The sequence below is a fragment of the Lolium rigidum genome, chromosome 6, assembly GCF_022539505.1.
Source record: "Lolium rigidum isolate FL_2022 chromosome 6, APGP_CSIRO_Lrig_0.1, whole genome shotgun sequence".
Taxonomy (NCBI): domain Eukaryota; kingdom Viridiplantae; phylum Streptophyta; class Magnoliopsida; order Poales; family Poaceae; genus Lolium; species Lolium rigidum.
Window position 1 is genome coordinate 48,622,425 of NC_061513.1, and position 16,731 is coordinate 48,639,155.

At 45.5% G+C, this 16,731-nt stretch overlaps 1 protein-coding gene across 2 annotated transcripts; it reads right to left on the reverse strand.

The window, feature by feature from the left end:
• Positions 1 to 4,994: 4,994 nt before the first annotated feature.
• LOC124660299 lies at positions 4,995 to 10,436 on the reverse strand. 2 transcript variants are annotated; one of them, XM_047198111.1, is made up of 6 exons: positions 10,371 to 10,436; positions 8,397 to 8,668; positions 7,538 to 8,189; positions 7,257 to 7,456; positions 6,940 to 7,184; positions 4,995 to 6,831 (listed from the first exon to the last, which is right to left on the reverse strand). In XM_047198111.1, exons 2-6 carry the CDS (start codon positions 8,666 to 8,668, stop codon positions 5,705 to 5,707), a joined length of 2,496 nt encoding a protein of 831 aa, XP_047054067.1. In that variant the 5' UTR covers positions 10,371 to 10,436; the 3' UTR covers positions 4,995 to 5,704. The 2 variants fall into 2 exon arrangements, with proteins under 2 accessions (XP_047054067.1, XP_047054065.1); XM_047198109.1 differs by lacking the exon at positions 10,371 to 10,436 and adding an exon at positions 9,973 to 10,004.
• Between the last annotated feature and the right edge of the window lie 6,295 nt (positions 10,437 to 16,731).

Here is a 16,731-nt window from a genome sequence, read left to right on the forward strand (position 1 = left end):
AGAAAAACCAAGCGAGGTAGGTGTTACTAGGCTTCAAGGATGCTGTAAAACCAAGTACAGTAAGGGCCAATTAAATATTAGCATGAAATAATTACAGCATGATGTACAATATGTACACACAAGAGGCTTGAGCCAAACAAAACTTGGGAGAACAAGTACTCTAGAAAAAGAGATAGTTGCAGAAGAATATCAAATATTGATTATAATACCAACTATTATTACAGGAAAATGAATCAGATTAGAACTTACTGATGATATATATGATGACCATCACAGCCACTAAAGGAAATAGCTTTCCCAGATACCAGATAATGGCCTGCGATATTCCCATACATACTACCCAGTCCTGTAACAAAAAGGATGAGGAAATTTAGCTGTAGATATATTCCATCGTTTATAGAAACAATGGAATGTTTTGCAGATCTATGCTAGTCACATTGCAAATGTTTTGCATACATATATAGAAACATTGCATTCACCGCACCCAAAACAAGCACAAGACTACAATTAAGCCACTGCTCGTTACCACATAGATTTTGACAGATCTATGCCACTGCTATATGTAACATAATCGCAAGGCAAACAAATATATTTGTTGTGTGGATAGAATAAATTAACTTGCAGGTTACCACATAGACTTTGATCACTGTGGATAAGATGAACGGAGATTTCGTCAGCGTCGGTCAGAGCGCTGTGTGTCGTCAGTTCAGTTCAACTGAACCAACCAATTGTACCAGAGCACAAGTCCCAGTAGCACTAGAGCAGGTTACAAAAACATACAAATCCTTCCATTTTGGACACTTCGCAAACACCAATCCTTAAAATGGTTCACGGTGTATGGTCCACTACACAATAGTTCGGCCTAGAGGCAAACCATTTTATTCCTTCCTCGAACTACAAGCAACTACAACTATCTATCCCCTGATACTGATAGCAGCCTGTACTTTTCCGATTACACCACTGGTTGAGATGAACAAGCTAACGATTTCACTAAAGTCGCATCTACTAAAAACTTCGATTACGGCCATGAACCACACGCGCTCTCCACTTCCCACACCGAATTCGTACCCCCAAAATCGCTCCAGGGAAACATCCGGACGAACACTACACGGACGCTCACTCCAAAACCACGGACATATAGAAGAAAAAGAAGCTGAAATCCGCAGGATACACTATCGGAGAGGGCTTGAGCAAGCAGGATTAGAAGCGGGAACAAGAAAACAAATCACGGGAGCTGAGCTGAGACGCGGCACGCACCTGAGCGGATCGGGGTCTGGAGGGGGAGGATGTGAGGGGAGAGGGGCGAGGAGAGCGGAGCGTATAAGTAGCGGTCAGGGCCTCGTATCCTCGCCTTCCATGGCTACCCATCCGCCCCGCCCCGGCCAACGTCGCGGGAGTCTCCGCGGGAAGGTGGGAGGGTGGAGAACCTCCAGATCACTGCAGCGCACGAACGTGCGGCCTAGACGGCGGATTTGGCGTTGCCGGCCGCAGATCGATAGGTGGCGGGGGAGCACGACGGTGGAGAGAGGGAGCAGAAGATGTGGGAGGTGCATGGTGAAGGTGGGTGGCGGATCGATGGGCTCGGAGCGGCTCCGGTGGTTGGGGTGTTTCGAGGGGAAGGAGGGAGGGAGGTGGTGGCGGCGCCAGGGAGGCTAGGGTTTGGAGGTGGTGACCGGTTCGGGTGAGGAGGAATAACAGGGAGGAGCGACGGATGCGCGGGATGCCGCAGTGCTAGTTTCCCAATTTTTTCCTATCGCGCGCTAGTTTCCCAATTTTTCCCTATCGCGCACTGGTTTCCGAATTTTTCCCTCAGCGTCTCACTTTTTCCTTACACTCTTTCGTAATTCGTACCTATGGCTGCAGCTGGGACCTATGTCAGATTGGCCCCACTGTACAGTCTCTTGCTAGGTGGTTTTGGTAGTAGTTATAAACTAATTTCAGGTAGTCATATATTATCTGCTAAAATTCATTTTCTCTATTAAAATGGATAGAAAAACGCCTACTAAAAATATGAGTTCAGCCCTACTACAAATAGCGATATGGTAGACACATGGACATGACACGTATGCAAGACAGCTGAGGTGGCATCTAGTCATTCGACAAATATCATAAAAAAACAAATATGACGATCTTAATTGGTCGTTATCGTCGTGGAAAAACGTCGTAGGCCACTTAATTTTGCTAATGACGTTTTGACCTAAATTGCCAATGACGTTTTTGCCCAATAATGTCACGATTTTCTAGGGTTTTGCCCCCCCCCCTCCCCCCCTCGAGTGGCCAACGACGGTCAAAGCTATGAACGTCATAAAGCTATGCCATTTTGATTTCCGGTCATTAAAAAAAACGTCATATTATGGCAGATTTCTTGTAGTGTATATTAAGCATACTCTTAGTATCAAAGGGGCCATTTAAAACATCTATTTTCTTCTTCCGACGGCGTTGGTTAGCCACCGCATGAAAATACGTTGTGTTACGGTCACCTTCCACAATATAGGATTGAGAAAATGAATGCGAGAACTAATGAATCTAGGATGATAAACCAGGTTCAGGTAGGATCCACTTGTAGTCCTAGTTCAACTCAGCCGCGTCCTCCTCTACCTCGTCACCGATGGCATCCCAGTTGATCCACCCTAAGCGGCGACCAGCCATGGGAGATGGCACAGAAGGAGAGACATCGATCGGGAGAGAGAGACAACCAGCGGTGGGTAGGATTGTGAAATAAAGGCCTTTCATGAATAACTTGATCACCCACTATGTGTTTAGGGAGACTGCTAATAGGATTTAGTAATGTAGGATAAATAAAATGATTGTTTAATTTGATTTATCCATTATTAAACTATAGTTTAGTGTCAAGAATAATACTCTTCAACTAATCTTTTAAGTTTAGTTTCCGATGCAAAATTGAAGTATAGAAAATAGATCCACAGGATTACAAGCATATGCATGTAGATGTTCGGTCGCAATGCACGGGTACTGCGCTAGCACGGGTACTGTGCTAGCAAGAGTAAGATTCACGTATGTTGAACCCTTCAAATAAATTACTCCGTACAAGAATGGTGCAGTTAAAAAAGAGAAGACGTTCCGAATGTAAGCTACACAATACACAACCAAAAAAGTGATATTGCTTTTGCATCCTGCCCTATAGTACTCCAGTGGCAACACACGTTGAGACCGTGGTTGATCGGTTTCCTCAAAGCAAATTAACTAACTAGGAAAAGATTTTCATGGCTTGTAGACGCAGCGATAAGTCGACCTCGAACAACAAGGAAGGGGGGTACGTGGAAGGACACGACTTCTGGATGCGCATCTCCTTCGTCTCCATGTCAAGGACAATGAGCGGACCTCGACGCCGCCGCTTGTCCTTGCGGTATACCCGCAACAGCAAGGCGCCGCTCCTCTCTCTGGAGCACTCGAAATTAATTCGAGTGTGTGCTGGAGAGGAATCGGGATTCAGCGACCGAAGCTGCTGCTCCACGTCGATCGCGGCCTCCTTCACCCAACCATCCGAGTGTGGCAGCCACATGGATACCACGAACCGTTTGGCGGCAAGGAACATGAGTCTCCCGTCCGGTGACTTCCCTAGGAGTCGCTGGCTTCCTTTGCAGTTGGTGGGCGGGAGCTTCAGCGTGCCCAGCCTCTCCGTGCGGATGTCGTAGGTCAGGACTTGGTCACCGTCGTCCGTGATGAGTAGCCAGTGGATAATGCCTCCATGGAGGATGACGGGCTCTTGTTCGTCTTGGAGGAGGAACCCGAATGGATCGACATGGTGTGCTGCAGAAGTGGCAGGCCCCCAACTGGTGCCACCGTTCTCCCAGGTTTTGGCGGTCTGCACTTCGACTCTAACTGCGCGCCTGTTGTGCACCACAAGCGCACATTGGTCACCAGCAGCAAGAAGGGGCAGCCTATGCCGTCGGCTTCGGTGAGCAGCATGTATGGCCGATTGGAGTATGGGTAGAGGACCGGCGGATTAGGGAGGTAGGTGTAGTCGCCTGTCACGGGGTTGAACACGCACAGGCAAGGGGTAGGCTCGGCCATCCTGCTCTTTGGGATGCTACGTCGACGGCGGAGGACGACGAGGCCGCCACGCGACGTCAGCGGCACGTACCGGCGAAGGACGTCGAAGCCGTGACGGGACACGTAGGAGGCGAGGTTGCCGTTGGTGAAGGACGAGGCGGCCTCGGTGGCCGGGTGGACCAACGAGACCCAGGGCTCCTGAATATTGCGGCTGTGGCTGCGGCCGCGTACGCGACGGTTGTGGAGATACGCGAGGACGGAGGACGGCACGGCGCCTCCGTGCTGGTGGGTGACGCGGCGGATGAAGGACGGATCGAGGATGTCGCGGCGAAGAAGCTTGCAGGCGGCGGCGGAGCGAAAGAAGGTGGCCGTGTCGGAGCGCGCAACGATCTCGAGCAGCAGGTCCGCCGGTAGAGCCCACTTGTCCGCCGCCGGTGCTTGACGAGTTTTCCGTCGGCGTTTCCGTGGCGGCTCCATCGTACGAGTACGTGTTTATGGCTAATTCGGCGAGATTGGTTTTCCCACTCCACGAAGCAAATTATAAAGGTGAGTTTGACAGGGAACCCGGTCCGTGCTGGCCTAGTTGTAGCAGTCCGGGTGCCATCGGAATCCGGCCGGGCAACTTGTTCACACAATGACACCAACCTACGTTCATGGGATTAAGGCCATGACCAACTCTTTCACGTTGATCCCTTTTATCCATGTGAAGCGCAGTCTTAATGAAGCAGCGCATATCTTAGCTAAATCTTGCTTTAGTGTTTGTTTTTCATTCTGTTCCGGAGTGCATCAAAGAAACTGTGTGTATTGATGTGATTTAATCAATAAAGTGTTATTTTCTGTCCAAAAAAATTGACACCAACCTACATACGTACGTGCTACCAATGACATGTTGGCCGGGTACCCAAATTCACCGGAAAACCTATATAGGAAACGTGCCCTGAGACAATGGTGGTGGTTTGCAAGTTGACGTCGACACCGCATGTTTTAAAGGTCCTCTATTTCTTTCTTCCATAACACAGCTTGCCCAAACATGCTAGCTGATGGCATACCAAACTTGGTTCTGCTAATAGCATACCAGAGTGAGCATGTAAGTGGTGTTTGAGGAACAATTCCTTGCCTCACAGGAATTGCTTTCAGATAATTAGCTAGTCTATGCCTAACCATAAGAAAATTACTACTATATATAAGCAAACGATAGTGGACGCTTAATTGCTTGTCTCAGACTGAGGGAGTTGATTGCTATTGCAGCAAAACCGTGACTTGAACACGATAAGCACAGGCTAACCAGGACCGTTGTTGGTGTGATGGTCTCTAGTGACCCGCAGCTCCACCTCCATGTTGATCATCACGGTCTCCGACATCCAATCTCCGTCTGGGAATTTATGCCACATTGATATCATGAACCCATAGTAGCTTCCGTCGGTCATGTGAATGAGCGAGCAGTATGACCCCAAGTAGAGCTGTTCTAAGTTGGTGACAGGGAGTCAGGTGGCCGGTGAGGTGATGATGTGGCCATACAAGCACATTAGGTTTTCAGCTTTCGTTCAACATCTGCTTGCCTTTTGCATAGCTTTAACTAACATATGTGACAGTTTACTAAATTCAATGGTAGAGCATACCAATGATGCCATTCTGATTAGTTCTCGGTGACTAACATGTACAAACCTCCGATTTCCTTTGTGCTAAGGCGTCATGTCCCACCTATCCGATCAGCTGATCTAACCTCATCTGAAGAATCATTCAGTTCAGGAGTTGCTTGGCTTCCTTCAGTTCCAGAAGGTTGCACGATTTGTGTCGCTGCGGTTTCTTCATCACCATCGGAAGCTTGCATCTCTGCGGTTCCTTCATCACCATCAGAAGCTTGCATCTCTGTGGTTCCTTCATCACCATCAGAAGCTTGCAGCTCCGCAGTTCCTTCATCACCATCAGAAGCTTCTTTGCATTCTCTTTCCTGGCAAGGAGGATAATCCTGACAGTGATGAGAAAGCTGCATGACTTGTGTAGATGTAGCAGCTTCATCTTCATCCGACACTCCACCAGACTTTCTTTTCTTGCGAACATACATGTCCTGATCACTGTCTTCATTGGTGGGAACTTCATTGCCGTCACCCGAGCCAGCCAGAGATCGACTTGCACATGTACCGTTTTCAATTATGGGCCCACTGGTGGGTTGGGGGTCCTTGAAAGCCAATGTATTTGGAGAACAACCATTAGTGGCGCTAAGTACCATCTCTAACTGTGTTCTAACAGAAACTGCCACAGCAACTGCATGGTCACAAACCACAGAGTCACTGGGTGGGCAATGAACAACATTTGCCAGTGCCTGGTAATAGCGAAGTAGAGCCAAGGATGGTGGTGCCAATCCCCTGTCGCGGCAAACCTTAGTGGACTTCATTACATGTTTGCAAAGGTTTCCCTTCATTGACCAGCTACAATCACACAAAGCAAGCTCAGAACCTGGGTTCACTATGGCATGGGACCTCTGCTTATCTTTCTGGCAGACCACTCTAGCACAATTATCTTCTATGACAATATCAGAATCTGGAATTTGCAATCCCTGTTGCCATTGGTTTGGGCCATTTTTCCACTCACTCCTACAGTAACGAGAAAAGGTGTCCTTCCCAGAAAATCCATCCAACCAGTAGTAAGAATGAACCTTTGTACCCAACTTATGAAACAACCAATCTGCACGCTGATAGATGCTTTCATCTGCCTCATTCAACAGCCGGACTTTTAGCAGGTGATGGTAACTCTCGATTGCTGAAGCTACCTCAGCAGTAGCCAACGGGGTGCCCTTCAAGACAGTTGTCCATGCCCCTGGCAGACACATTGAAGAGTTGAATAAGAAAACTCATCCAAAAACCTAACAAGTAAAATCAAGATATGGCAGGTAAAACAAGGTAAAGCAAAGGAACATGGACCAACCAAGTCTTGGAAACCATAGAGCTTTGAAGTAGTCCAGAAAACCAAAGCAATCAACAAAATCTTCCAGGAAGGCTTCAAATAATTCCATACCACCATTTCCTCTGCAGATACTGGATATTACATTCCCAAGTCGTTTAGCCATCATTGAACGCTTCTCAAAGTCTGAACACTTGTCCAGCAAATTTTTATGCCAAGCATGCCGGATACGCCATATGGTAATCAAAACCGGGCAATGGAACACTTCCCTATTCAACAGAATACATAGTCAGGCACCCAGACCCGAGGAAAGAGTACACTAGTAGAGAAGCAGCGGTTACCTTATAGTGCGCACATCTGTCAAGGGATCATCAATAATGAAGCCACCCAACTGCCATGTCGGATCTTTTGTGCGAACCCGGTCATAAAGAGCACCCATCCATCTATACATTTCATGATGTGAAAAACTGGGAGTTATGATCCAAGCAACAGGAATCGCATTTTTCTTCTGGTCGAAAACAAGGATACTATGTACAGGATACTGCAAAACAGAGAACAACAATACTAATATGAAATCAAAGGAAACTTTGAACTACTAAAAATAAAGATGACATTGACAGACCTTCAACTTGTTTGTTCCAAACTTTGAATCAGAAGCAAGTAAACTGTGGTTGCCATACTGAATCATCTGCTGTAGCTGCCAATCTGTCTGAATGCCCAAGACAAAGCTATCCTTGTCTGTAAAATCTTCAAAGAAAAATATGTGGTCCTGGTGATTCTCAACCAACATGTTAATACTAACAGCATCATCGTCATCAAGTTCATAACAAGAACGCCGCATCTTCCTCTCCAGCCTCCTAACAAATCTGTGAGTAAGAAGATCATCACGGTTTGACGGCCCTCCTTGCCTTTCAACCATTTCAGTATGTCTCTGCATTATGGTCTCAACAGGAATACCAACATAGAGCAAAGACATAACTTCAAGACGTAATTCATCAGATATGTAGGGTGCAAACATTGCTTTCGTCCCTATAGCCATCTTGTCCATGGGACCATGGCAGGGTGAGCCTTTTTTATCTACATGCTTATTGTGGTTATAAATCACAAGAGCCAGTGATGGTTCAGCAATCAAACGCTTCACAATAAAATGGCAAACACATCCCCTTTTTGTATTAGGACGACCAGCAGGTGTCTTTCTCTTTCCACAAGAGGCCCTGCTAGGACGGACAGCACCACCACTTCTATAATCATCTGGACCAAAAGAGCACCAATACCTGCATGCAATGGTGTCATCATGTCACATGTTCTATTTAAATTATAGCATCTCAAACAAGAAATAAGGTAAGAAGAGCTGAAGGCGGTGTAATAAAGTAGTAATAGCCTAATTATCTTTAGTGCGGAGATGCTAAGGAAAAGCTGACAAGATGAATGAACAGCTTCATTTCCTAGCATAAACATTAGGCATGCTTCCATGTACTTACAGAATATACTCGAGTATCCCATCAACTTTTGGTTTGCATTTCATGGTTGGACGACGCCTTCTGCGTGCTTCAACATGAAATCGTGTTTGACATTCTGTGTTGTTTGACTCTCCTCTGACAAAGTCATTCACCCTGGTAAAAGGAATGAGTGCAAGCCTGTCCATCGAGTCCTTCCAGCCCACGACCATAGACCACGTGATATCTGCTGCTGAAAACTCTAACGTAGTTGGATTCTGAACAGGAAGAGTCAAAATTTCATCCCACCTAGCCATCTGCAACCACAGGATTTGTCACAAATAAGGTTAGAAAACAAAGACAATAGCCAATACAGTACAATGTCAGGTCTGTGAGTTATTATTGACAAATAAGAGAATTTGTCCATTCAAAGAGGACAGCATACACTAATACTAAAAGACCCATGTGTCACAGTTAGCTGTATCTTGGTCTAGTCATGATGCCAAAATTATTTGTGCTAGCATAGCATGGAATAAGAACATAGTGCCATTCCTAACACGAGTGATCCATTCCCTAGGTGATTTAGGTTTAGCTATATGGTGGCTTAGTTTTATGTTGAAACATAAAAAATAATCAAGCAGCTTGTCCATTTTTATCCTGAACAAAAATGTTGTTTCCCAAACACAGCACTGGAACTAGTCTCCTCAGAAGTTCACAAAGCAAAGTCATGTCTAGAAAGATCCAAAGTGACTCCACTTCCACATGATATTTGTTGCTAACAGAGTAGGATCTGCAAGTAAATGCTACACCTTCAGGACAAAAGCATGGTACATACAAAAATACTCAGGAAAGTCCCCCTCTAGACAGCAACAATCCGCAATGATTTCGATGCATTGGAGTATCAGATTGCTCACAGCAAGGAAATAACAAGAAATAATTCTTGGATCAATCCAAGAAAATTAAGTCTTCACCAGCAAAGGATATCAATTAAAATCCATATGGATATCCACACTAGACATCCTAGTGGGGGGCAGTAACAGAGCTAAGCACTGAGTCACGCTCCCACCTACAGAGTACTTGGCTAAAACCAGAAAGTACCAGCACCAAGGCAAAACAAAGTATAGCAAACGCAAAGTTGATACAAAATCTGAATTCCACGCTTAACCATACATTGTTGTGTTTCAATGAAATTCTAACACCTACCAGAATACTTGTAAATCATTGTTATGCAGGGATAAGGACCTTAAATCTCTTTCTTTTGTACGACTAAAGAGTATATATGTCTCGTTCCCTACGGAGTCCATACGCAAACAACTATAGCCCATAGGCAGGTGAGCGGAAGATCACTGGTTACGCTCCTTTCTCCCAGGCACGCAGGCAGGCCTCGGATGATAAACCTTGTGAAGCACAACGGCCTTCGGTATATGCTCTGAGTCATCATTTGCTGTCCAACATTAACTACAAACATGCGCAATGTACATACTAAAAACAATTCATCAAATTCCACACCCACAGCTGAGATCAAGAGTGCATCAAGTATGCAAGGATTCACATGTGGCATGATAAATTGCACCCATTCCTACAAGCATTCCGATCTGACGAAAGAAAATGAGGCTCAAACCTTGAGCTGGAGATGCCGGAAGAGTGGTGGGCCAGAGGAGGTGGGGCACGCCGAGTTGGCGGCCGATGGAGGTCGGTCGGAAGGGGAGGACTAGGGCGCAGGTGATGACCCGATCTGCTCCGGCGGGTCGGCGGCGTCCGAGATTCGTCGGGGGAGCGCGCCTACCCGGGAGCTAGGACGAGGCGCGGCTGCGAAGCCATGGGGCGGAGGGTGTGGGGCAGGGGCAGGGCCGGTGGCAGGCGGGGGAGCGGCGCGGCGGCGGTAAACCCTAGAGCGAGGAGTAGTGTCGGGAGCGCGCGAATTGTTTTGTGGTGGCAATCCAGAATACTGGTAGTACAAAATTCAGAAAAACAATGGAAATTTGAAGGAAAAAAAAAAAGCTGAAGTTTGAAGATTACCTAGCCTCGCTTGCTCGCTATGCTGGCCGGTGGCCGGACCTCGCGGTCGCGGTCGCCTGACGCGGTGACGGCTGCTCGCTAGCGCGGCGCTGCCTGCCGTAGTGCTGCTGACCCGCAGCCGCGCCGCCCGGCGGTCGCCTGAGTCTTTGCGTCGAGTGCGAGCGAGGAGAGAGGCTGCCCTGCCCTAGTGGGCTGTATGGGCTATGGGCCAGATGATTACACCAGTAGTAAAACACAAATTGCTCTACCTAGCGCCGCCGATGCCTTGCATTCAGGTGTATCTTCTGGGGTCCAGACCCATAATTATAACCTATATCAAAGCCAAACCACTTTGCTGAAAGGAGAGTGATTTGGATACTGTTGATGAGCAATTTGCGCCAATCATCTGTAAACACGTTTGCCCATTTTTACTCTACATGCGGTACATGCTGTATCCGCTAGGATTTCCTTTCCTTTTTTCTTGCGTGGAAAACCGACAGTTACCGGTTGTTTCCAGTATTGTTTTGATGACTCCCGGTAACCCTTTCCTGCGTACGTGCTTTCTTTCTCTTCTGTCTCCCACGATTCCCGGTTTTCCTATGCTGATCGGTTGCTAGCTGGGTCAAAGCGGTGTGGGGGGGCACCACCGAGCAAGCAGCCACGTACACGCCTCCACCGCTCAAGTTCGTAATGCCAAGAAAAAAGGGGATTTGCCTTCTCTCCTCCTTCCCAACGCCGCCGCCGACATCCTCCCGGTGGTCTGTGCTCTTCTCTCCCTGCCTGGCCTCCTCTCTGCGGCTGGCTTCATGGAGGAGAAGGTCGGCCCCCCTCCTCTCCTTCCCAAGGAGACTAACGGCTCGGAGAGCCTTGGTCTCCCTTCTCTTTTTCTCGCTCCTGGCCGCCGTGCTGATGCTCTCCGCGCGGCGCCGTCACAGTCATGGAGGGTGTTCTACGAAGATCTCCATCATCGGCATGTACATGGAGGCAGTGGCGGGCCAGCTAAGGAGATCCGGTCTCATCTTCGTCAGACCTCGCCGGTTCCAGGGCTAACTGGACGGTCCGAAAAAGCCATGGGGTGATTGACATCAGGAGGAGGATGGGAACGGATGAGTGGGTGCCGGCAGCCAGAGCTCGTGGACATGGCGCCAGTGCAGCAGGATGACAGACCCTGCTTGGCCTACTGCGATTTGGCGTGCGAGCTCCCGCACCCTACGAGTACGGCTCACGAACATGGCGCCGGTAAGATTGTTCGTCCCTATTCTCTCCTCTCCGTATTTGTACTGAACTAGAAATTGGAAGGCTGTGTAGTAAGCTGTGCATTTGGAGCTTTGATTTTTTCGTGTCGATTTCTTCAACTATGACGTTGATGTTGACAGGATGTGATACAAACAATTCCATTCTCTTCAGTATAACTATGGCCCTACATAGGTGGATAGTCAGGCTGTGCAATGGTGCGAGATCCAGCTATGGGCATGTTAACCTTTTTTACTAGAAAATAAGGGAACCAAATTTAGAGACATGATCCTGACTTGCTATTTAGTGATTTCAGTTTTGCAGTCACCAATTCACTGTATGAGGGATACGGGATTGGGATGAGGTTTGGTTTCGATTGGAAAGGTTCAGTCTAAACAGTTTGCTGCAATTTTGTGGGAGGTGATGCATTTGCTTTTCTTTGTGAGCATTTCTATTGAATACATGAGTTCTTTATTGCTTGATAGGTCCGGTATTTCACGTGTTGTTCTAGAGGCCCTGGATGCTTATATGATGCAACTGTCAGCATTTGCTTTCGATGGAGACCAGTTTTTTTTGTGAGCATTTGTAATGAATACATGAGTTTTTTATTGTTGGCAGGTTGGGTATTTCACGTGTTGTTCTAGAGGCAATGTGTGGTTATTTCAATCTGGTGGACCAAATACATGAATGTGTTCCAAGAAAATTGTCAAAATTTACATGGCTTCTTAAAGCTTATGTGAAATCAGGATTACCACTTGCAGACAACGCCAAGGATAGTAAGAATTTCGGATGCAAAAAATAATGCTAAGCATGCCCTTCCTTTTTTCTTAGTGATGGTTGTCGATATCACTGTACGTCTGTACGCCTGACACGATCTTCTCATATGGTGCATTAATAGGCATCCAATTTTCTTCTAAAGTATCTTCCGTGTGATTATGCTACACTATGACATATATCCCTACTACCCCCGGGACAAGCACAATATGTAGTTTCCCTAATATATACCTTTTCTTGATTAGTTCATTACCCCTGCTAAAGGGGTATGGCATCTTTTGTTTCAGCAGTTCAGTATCGGTGCCACTAGGCGTATGAAATAGAAGGAGGTCCATGTTTGTGACATTTTAGTTCTGCTGTAACAAAACCTTAGCGAACATTGAAGAGGTTAGTAGGTCTGATTAAATATGTATCTGTTCACTCCCATTGTGAGCTTCTTTGGTAAAATGATTTTTAATCGTTGATTCGAGGCATGTCTGTTTTGTTTTGAGTTTTGACAATGTCCAATTTTATCCCAGCATCTACCAAAACCTGATATTTCAGGTTCCTCATCTTTTGACTACACAAAGTGCGATTAGCTTATGGTAATGTAGAAAGTTGTAAGAGGTAGACATGTCAATTACAGGAAAAAACATAAATTGATCTCTGTATTGCGAAGCAGGTTGCAGGCACGCTAATATTTTTTTGCAAGAAGACTTTTTGTTTTACTTTTTTTTTGTTCATTATGAGTTTATGACCTAACCCAATATGGTTAACTCGAAGGAAAGCAGGGCAGTTTGGTAAGCAAGGAGCAAGTTTCCTTGATGTTCCATGATCCACACAGTTGTGCAGTCAAATACACACTGATGCATAGATGCAGTGCAAACATTTCAACGAAATGATTTCTATAAAGAAAACTAAGGATGCAAATTGTTTACATATGCTTACCGCTCATATTTGTATGAGCAGATTGTAAACTTGTGTGGCTAATTATGCGTTTGATCCTCTCTTTTTTTACGGTGTGGCTGGGCTAGAGAAGCTTTATGTTCTTTCGTACAGTACATTTTCTGACATGTCAAGTTAGTGCCATCTAAATCATTTATATGTAAGTTTTTATTTGAATCACATATGTAGGTAGTTGAGTTAGAGTGAGCCTTCAGATGCTCAGCTTTGGGTTTCTTTTATGTTGCCTATCCTCTTGTGTTCTTGCATTCTTTTATGCAACATGTACCCTCTATATTCAGTTAGTTCATGCTGTTAATTTTCTCTTTTTTGCAGGGCACCTTCTCTATTGTGATTGTCATGTCGACGAGAGGCCAGGGATATCTAGCCCTTAATATGACAAGTTTAAAGTGAGCAGAGCTATGGTCAGACAATCAGTCCCACGAGTCCACGGATGGGAGTTACAACTGTTTGTGGCCTAAGGAGTTAGCTCTAACTGCTTGCAGATACCAGCTGCAAAGATTCAGTAATTGAGGAGCTAACACCAAATGCCTGCAGATGGTATCTGTGACTATCCAGTGTTTAAGTTAGTATCGAAATTTCATGTACGTCTGAACAAAACTTATTTGGTGTACATTACATTACTGCCACACACTGTGTCATTGTTATCATCAGTTGGTGTTGTGTTTTAAGTTTTCAGGATAGGGTTTCTGTTAGTTTTGATTAGAACCGTGCTGGTCAAGAAATTTAGAACTTTACAGCTTTAAAGGTCTGCATGGAACACATATGTTTAATTCGTCACTGGATTCATGGTTTTAGCCATTGCCGATTTTTTCCCTGCAAGGTAGTGCATGCATCAGCTTCACCTGCTATGTCTCCTTGCCCTTTTTTTGTGAGGTGTGATACTGATACATGCCATGAAGATATGAACACAGCAGGGACACCACCGGAGAGATTCTTCCTTCTGCTCTGAAACCAAGAATACCTCTTTTTGTCTGGGTTCTTTATATTATGTGGTTTTCTTCTTAAAAGGTTTAGTGCATAAAACCTAAGCAAAGTATGTAAAGATTTATGTAAAGAAAACACTTCGCCCACTTAGATTTGAACAACACAACTCATGTAGCTAAATTATTAGAGGGCAAATTACACAGGAGGCCTATCTTACCACACGCTCATCCAATTTTGGGATACTTCTGCTACAGGAGAGGAAACACACAGTCACCTAAACTCGAGATATAGACCGTACACTAGCTCATAAGTGGAAATTTAATCACTACTTAGTGTTTACCTTAATCGTTAACATGAACTGAAAAAACCAAGATGATATTCAAACAGCTAACTTAAGAGAGCAGAAAATAGCTGATGTTATCCAGTGTTTAGGCTAGCTGTTGGAGCTGATTTCGGAGAACAGAAGACAACACATCTAAACTTACCCAAGTGTTTGGAGATGGCAGTGTAGTAGTTACTTTTATGTATTTTCTGTTTGCAATTTTTTTTCGAGAATGTTTTCTGTTGGCCAATGAGGCTGTAATCACCTTACTAATATTTTTGCTTTCCCTACCTTCTGTTGTTTCTGTGGTAACCAGCTAATTTAGTGCTGACAAGAGCTACGGCTTCGTGTATTTAACATTGAGTTCGCTATTTTGATTTCAGCATATTTGCATAAGCACAGAGATCAGAGCTAGGCATGATAGTCAAAACGATAATGAAACTGGAAACGCTCCAGGCACTTTGGTTTAGCTCATGAAAGTTAGCACATTAAGAAAATTACTTCTGCTAGAGAGGAAAAGAGGAGCATACCAAGATTAAGTCGCCTGTACTTGCCACTCTGCCGAATCTTGGCGGATGGTAGATCTCCACCACCACATACGCGAGCTCACGCGGCCGCAGCCGAAAGCAACAAGGAGAATCCCCATCACCAACACCGCATCGTCAAAGGAGAGCCCTCGATCCTGGCCGTCGGCACAGCCACCTCCGTCCCTTCTCTTGCACTCCTTTTTCCCAGTGCTCAAGCTGCCGTGACCACAGCAGGCGGCCACGAGGAGAACCTCCATCATCAGGAGAGCTGTCGATCTCGGCCATCAGCGCAGCCTCTGATTGTCTCTCCTGCCGTCCTCGATGGAGACGAACAGGCCTCTGCCAAACTCCGCCCCCCATTTCATAGATCGAGTGGCGACTGGCAAGCGAGTGTCCCATGTCGGGAGCAGAGCATGACAGAAACACACATCCTATGGAAAAATAATAATATGAGTAGGTGACACTGTGACAGCGACCCTCTACCTCACGATCCTCACCCATGCAAATTAGACACTCACAGATTACTGTAAATATGCATTGCCGCTCCTCTCTGCTACTTTTGTTATTTCAGTTAACTAAAATGCAAAAGAGTGCAGCCTGAGGGGGAAAAAGAATGCAGTCTCAACAAAAAAAAACTAGATTTTCACATAAAACAGCATGAAAAAATAATTTATTGGACATGTCAAAAAACACACCAAACAAAAATCGGTTCTCCACCCTTTAACGTCTCATTTGAAATTCACCACCGACAATAACCTACTCACACACAACAATCTTTAATCTGCCATTGACACATCAACATCCAGGAGACGCCTCAAAATATCAAACACAATCGGATACATGCTAGACGATGGACAGCACGGGCGCGGCGATGCGCCGCGCCAACCTTCCTAGTCAGAATTGATCCTTCATCTTTTTTGTCTTTCTGACGACGAGTGTACAACACTAGAAGAGGATTCACCAATCGATCACGTATGGTTAAATATAGTACCTACAAGTTCCTGAACGAGTAGTAAAGCAACAGAACGTTAAATACATACAAGGACTACGAGAGCGGCGATTTTAAAGGCGTCGGTACCTACAGGAGTCGAATCCAGTGTTTACTCTCTGCTTTGAGATTGGTGAGGCTTTTGACATTTGTCTAATATAAAACTAATAATTGAAAAAAGAAGTGAAATTTTTATGAAACTAAAGTGATACATGGAAAATATTGTGAAACAGTCTGCCAAAAAGTGAAACTGATGACATCATTGCTGACGTCACTACGGTTTGTTTCACAAAAATATTAGTGTTTTAGTTATGTTTTAATTATGTTTCAAATTTGTTTCACAATTTGGTACAAAAATTGGTCAGCACATGGCTGAAGTCATTGCTGACGTCACTCCGGTAGGTACAGGCGCCTGTAAAAACAAGTTTTCGCAAGGACTACTAGGTGACAGTAAGGTACTTATGCGGTTGTGGCCTCGAGACTCGGTCATGCAGGCATAAGCACACCCAAACAACCCACATTAACAAATAACAAACATCTGCAGGAAAAGAACATGTAATTTCCCTATCTTGCAACGCTGACAGCATACGTGCAGCATCAGCAGCTCCTCGGTTCAGCTAGTGTCTCATGATCAGATTGATACTTCGCTCTAGATGTCCAATTGCCTAG

What these genes read in the sequence shown, in the direction of transcription:
- LOC124660299 (XM_047198111.1), bottom strand. Translation starts at nt 8,668, where the DNA reads ATGGCTAGGTGGGATGAAATTTTGACTCTTCCTGTTCAGAATCCAACT. An exon ending in ACAGATGTGCGCACTATAAG is followed by an intron (nt 7,185 to 7,256) that starts GTAACCGCTGCT and finishes TCTGTTGAATAG; the next exon opens with GGAAGTGTTCCATTGCCCGG. An exon ending in TCTATGGTTTCCAAGACTTG is followed by an intron (nt 6,832 to 6,939) that starts GTTGGTCCATGT and finishes TGTGTCTGCCAG; the next exon opens with GGGCATGGACAACTGTCTTG.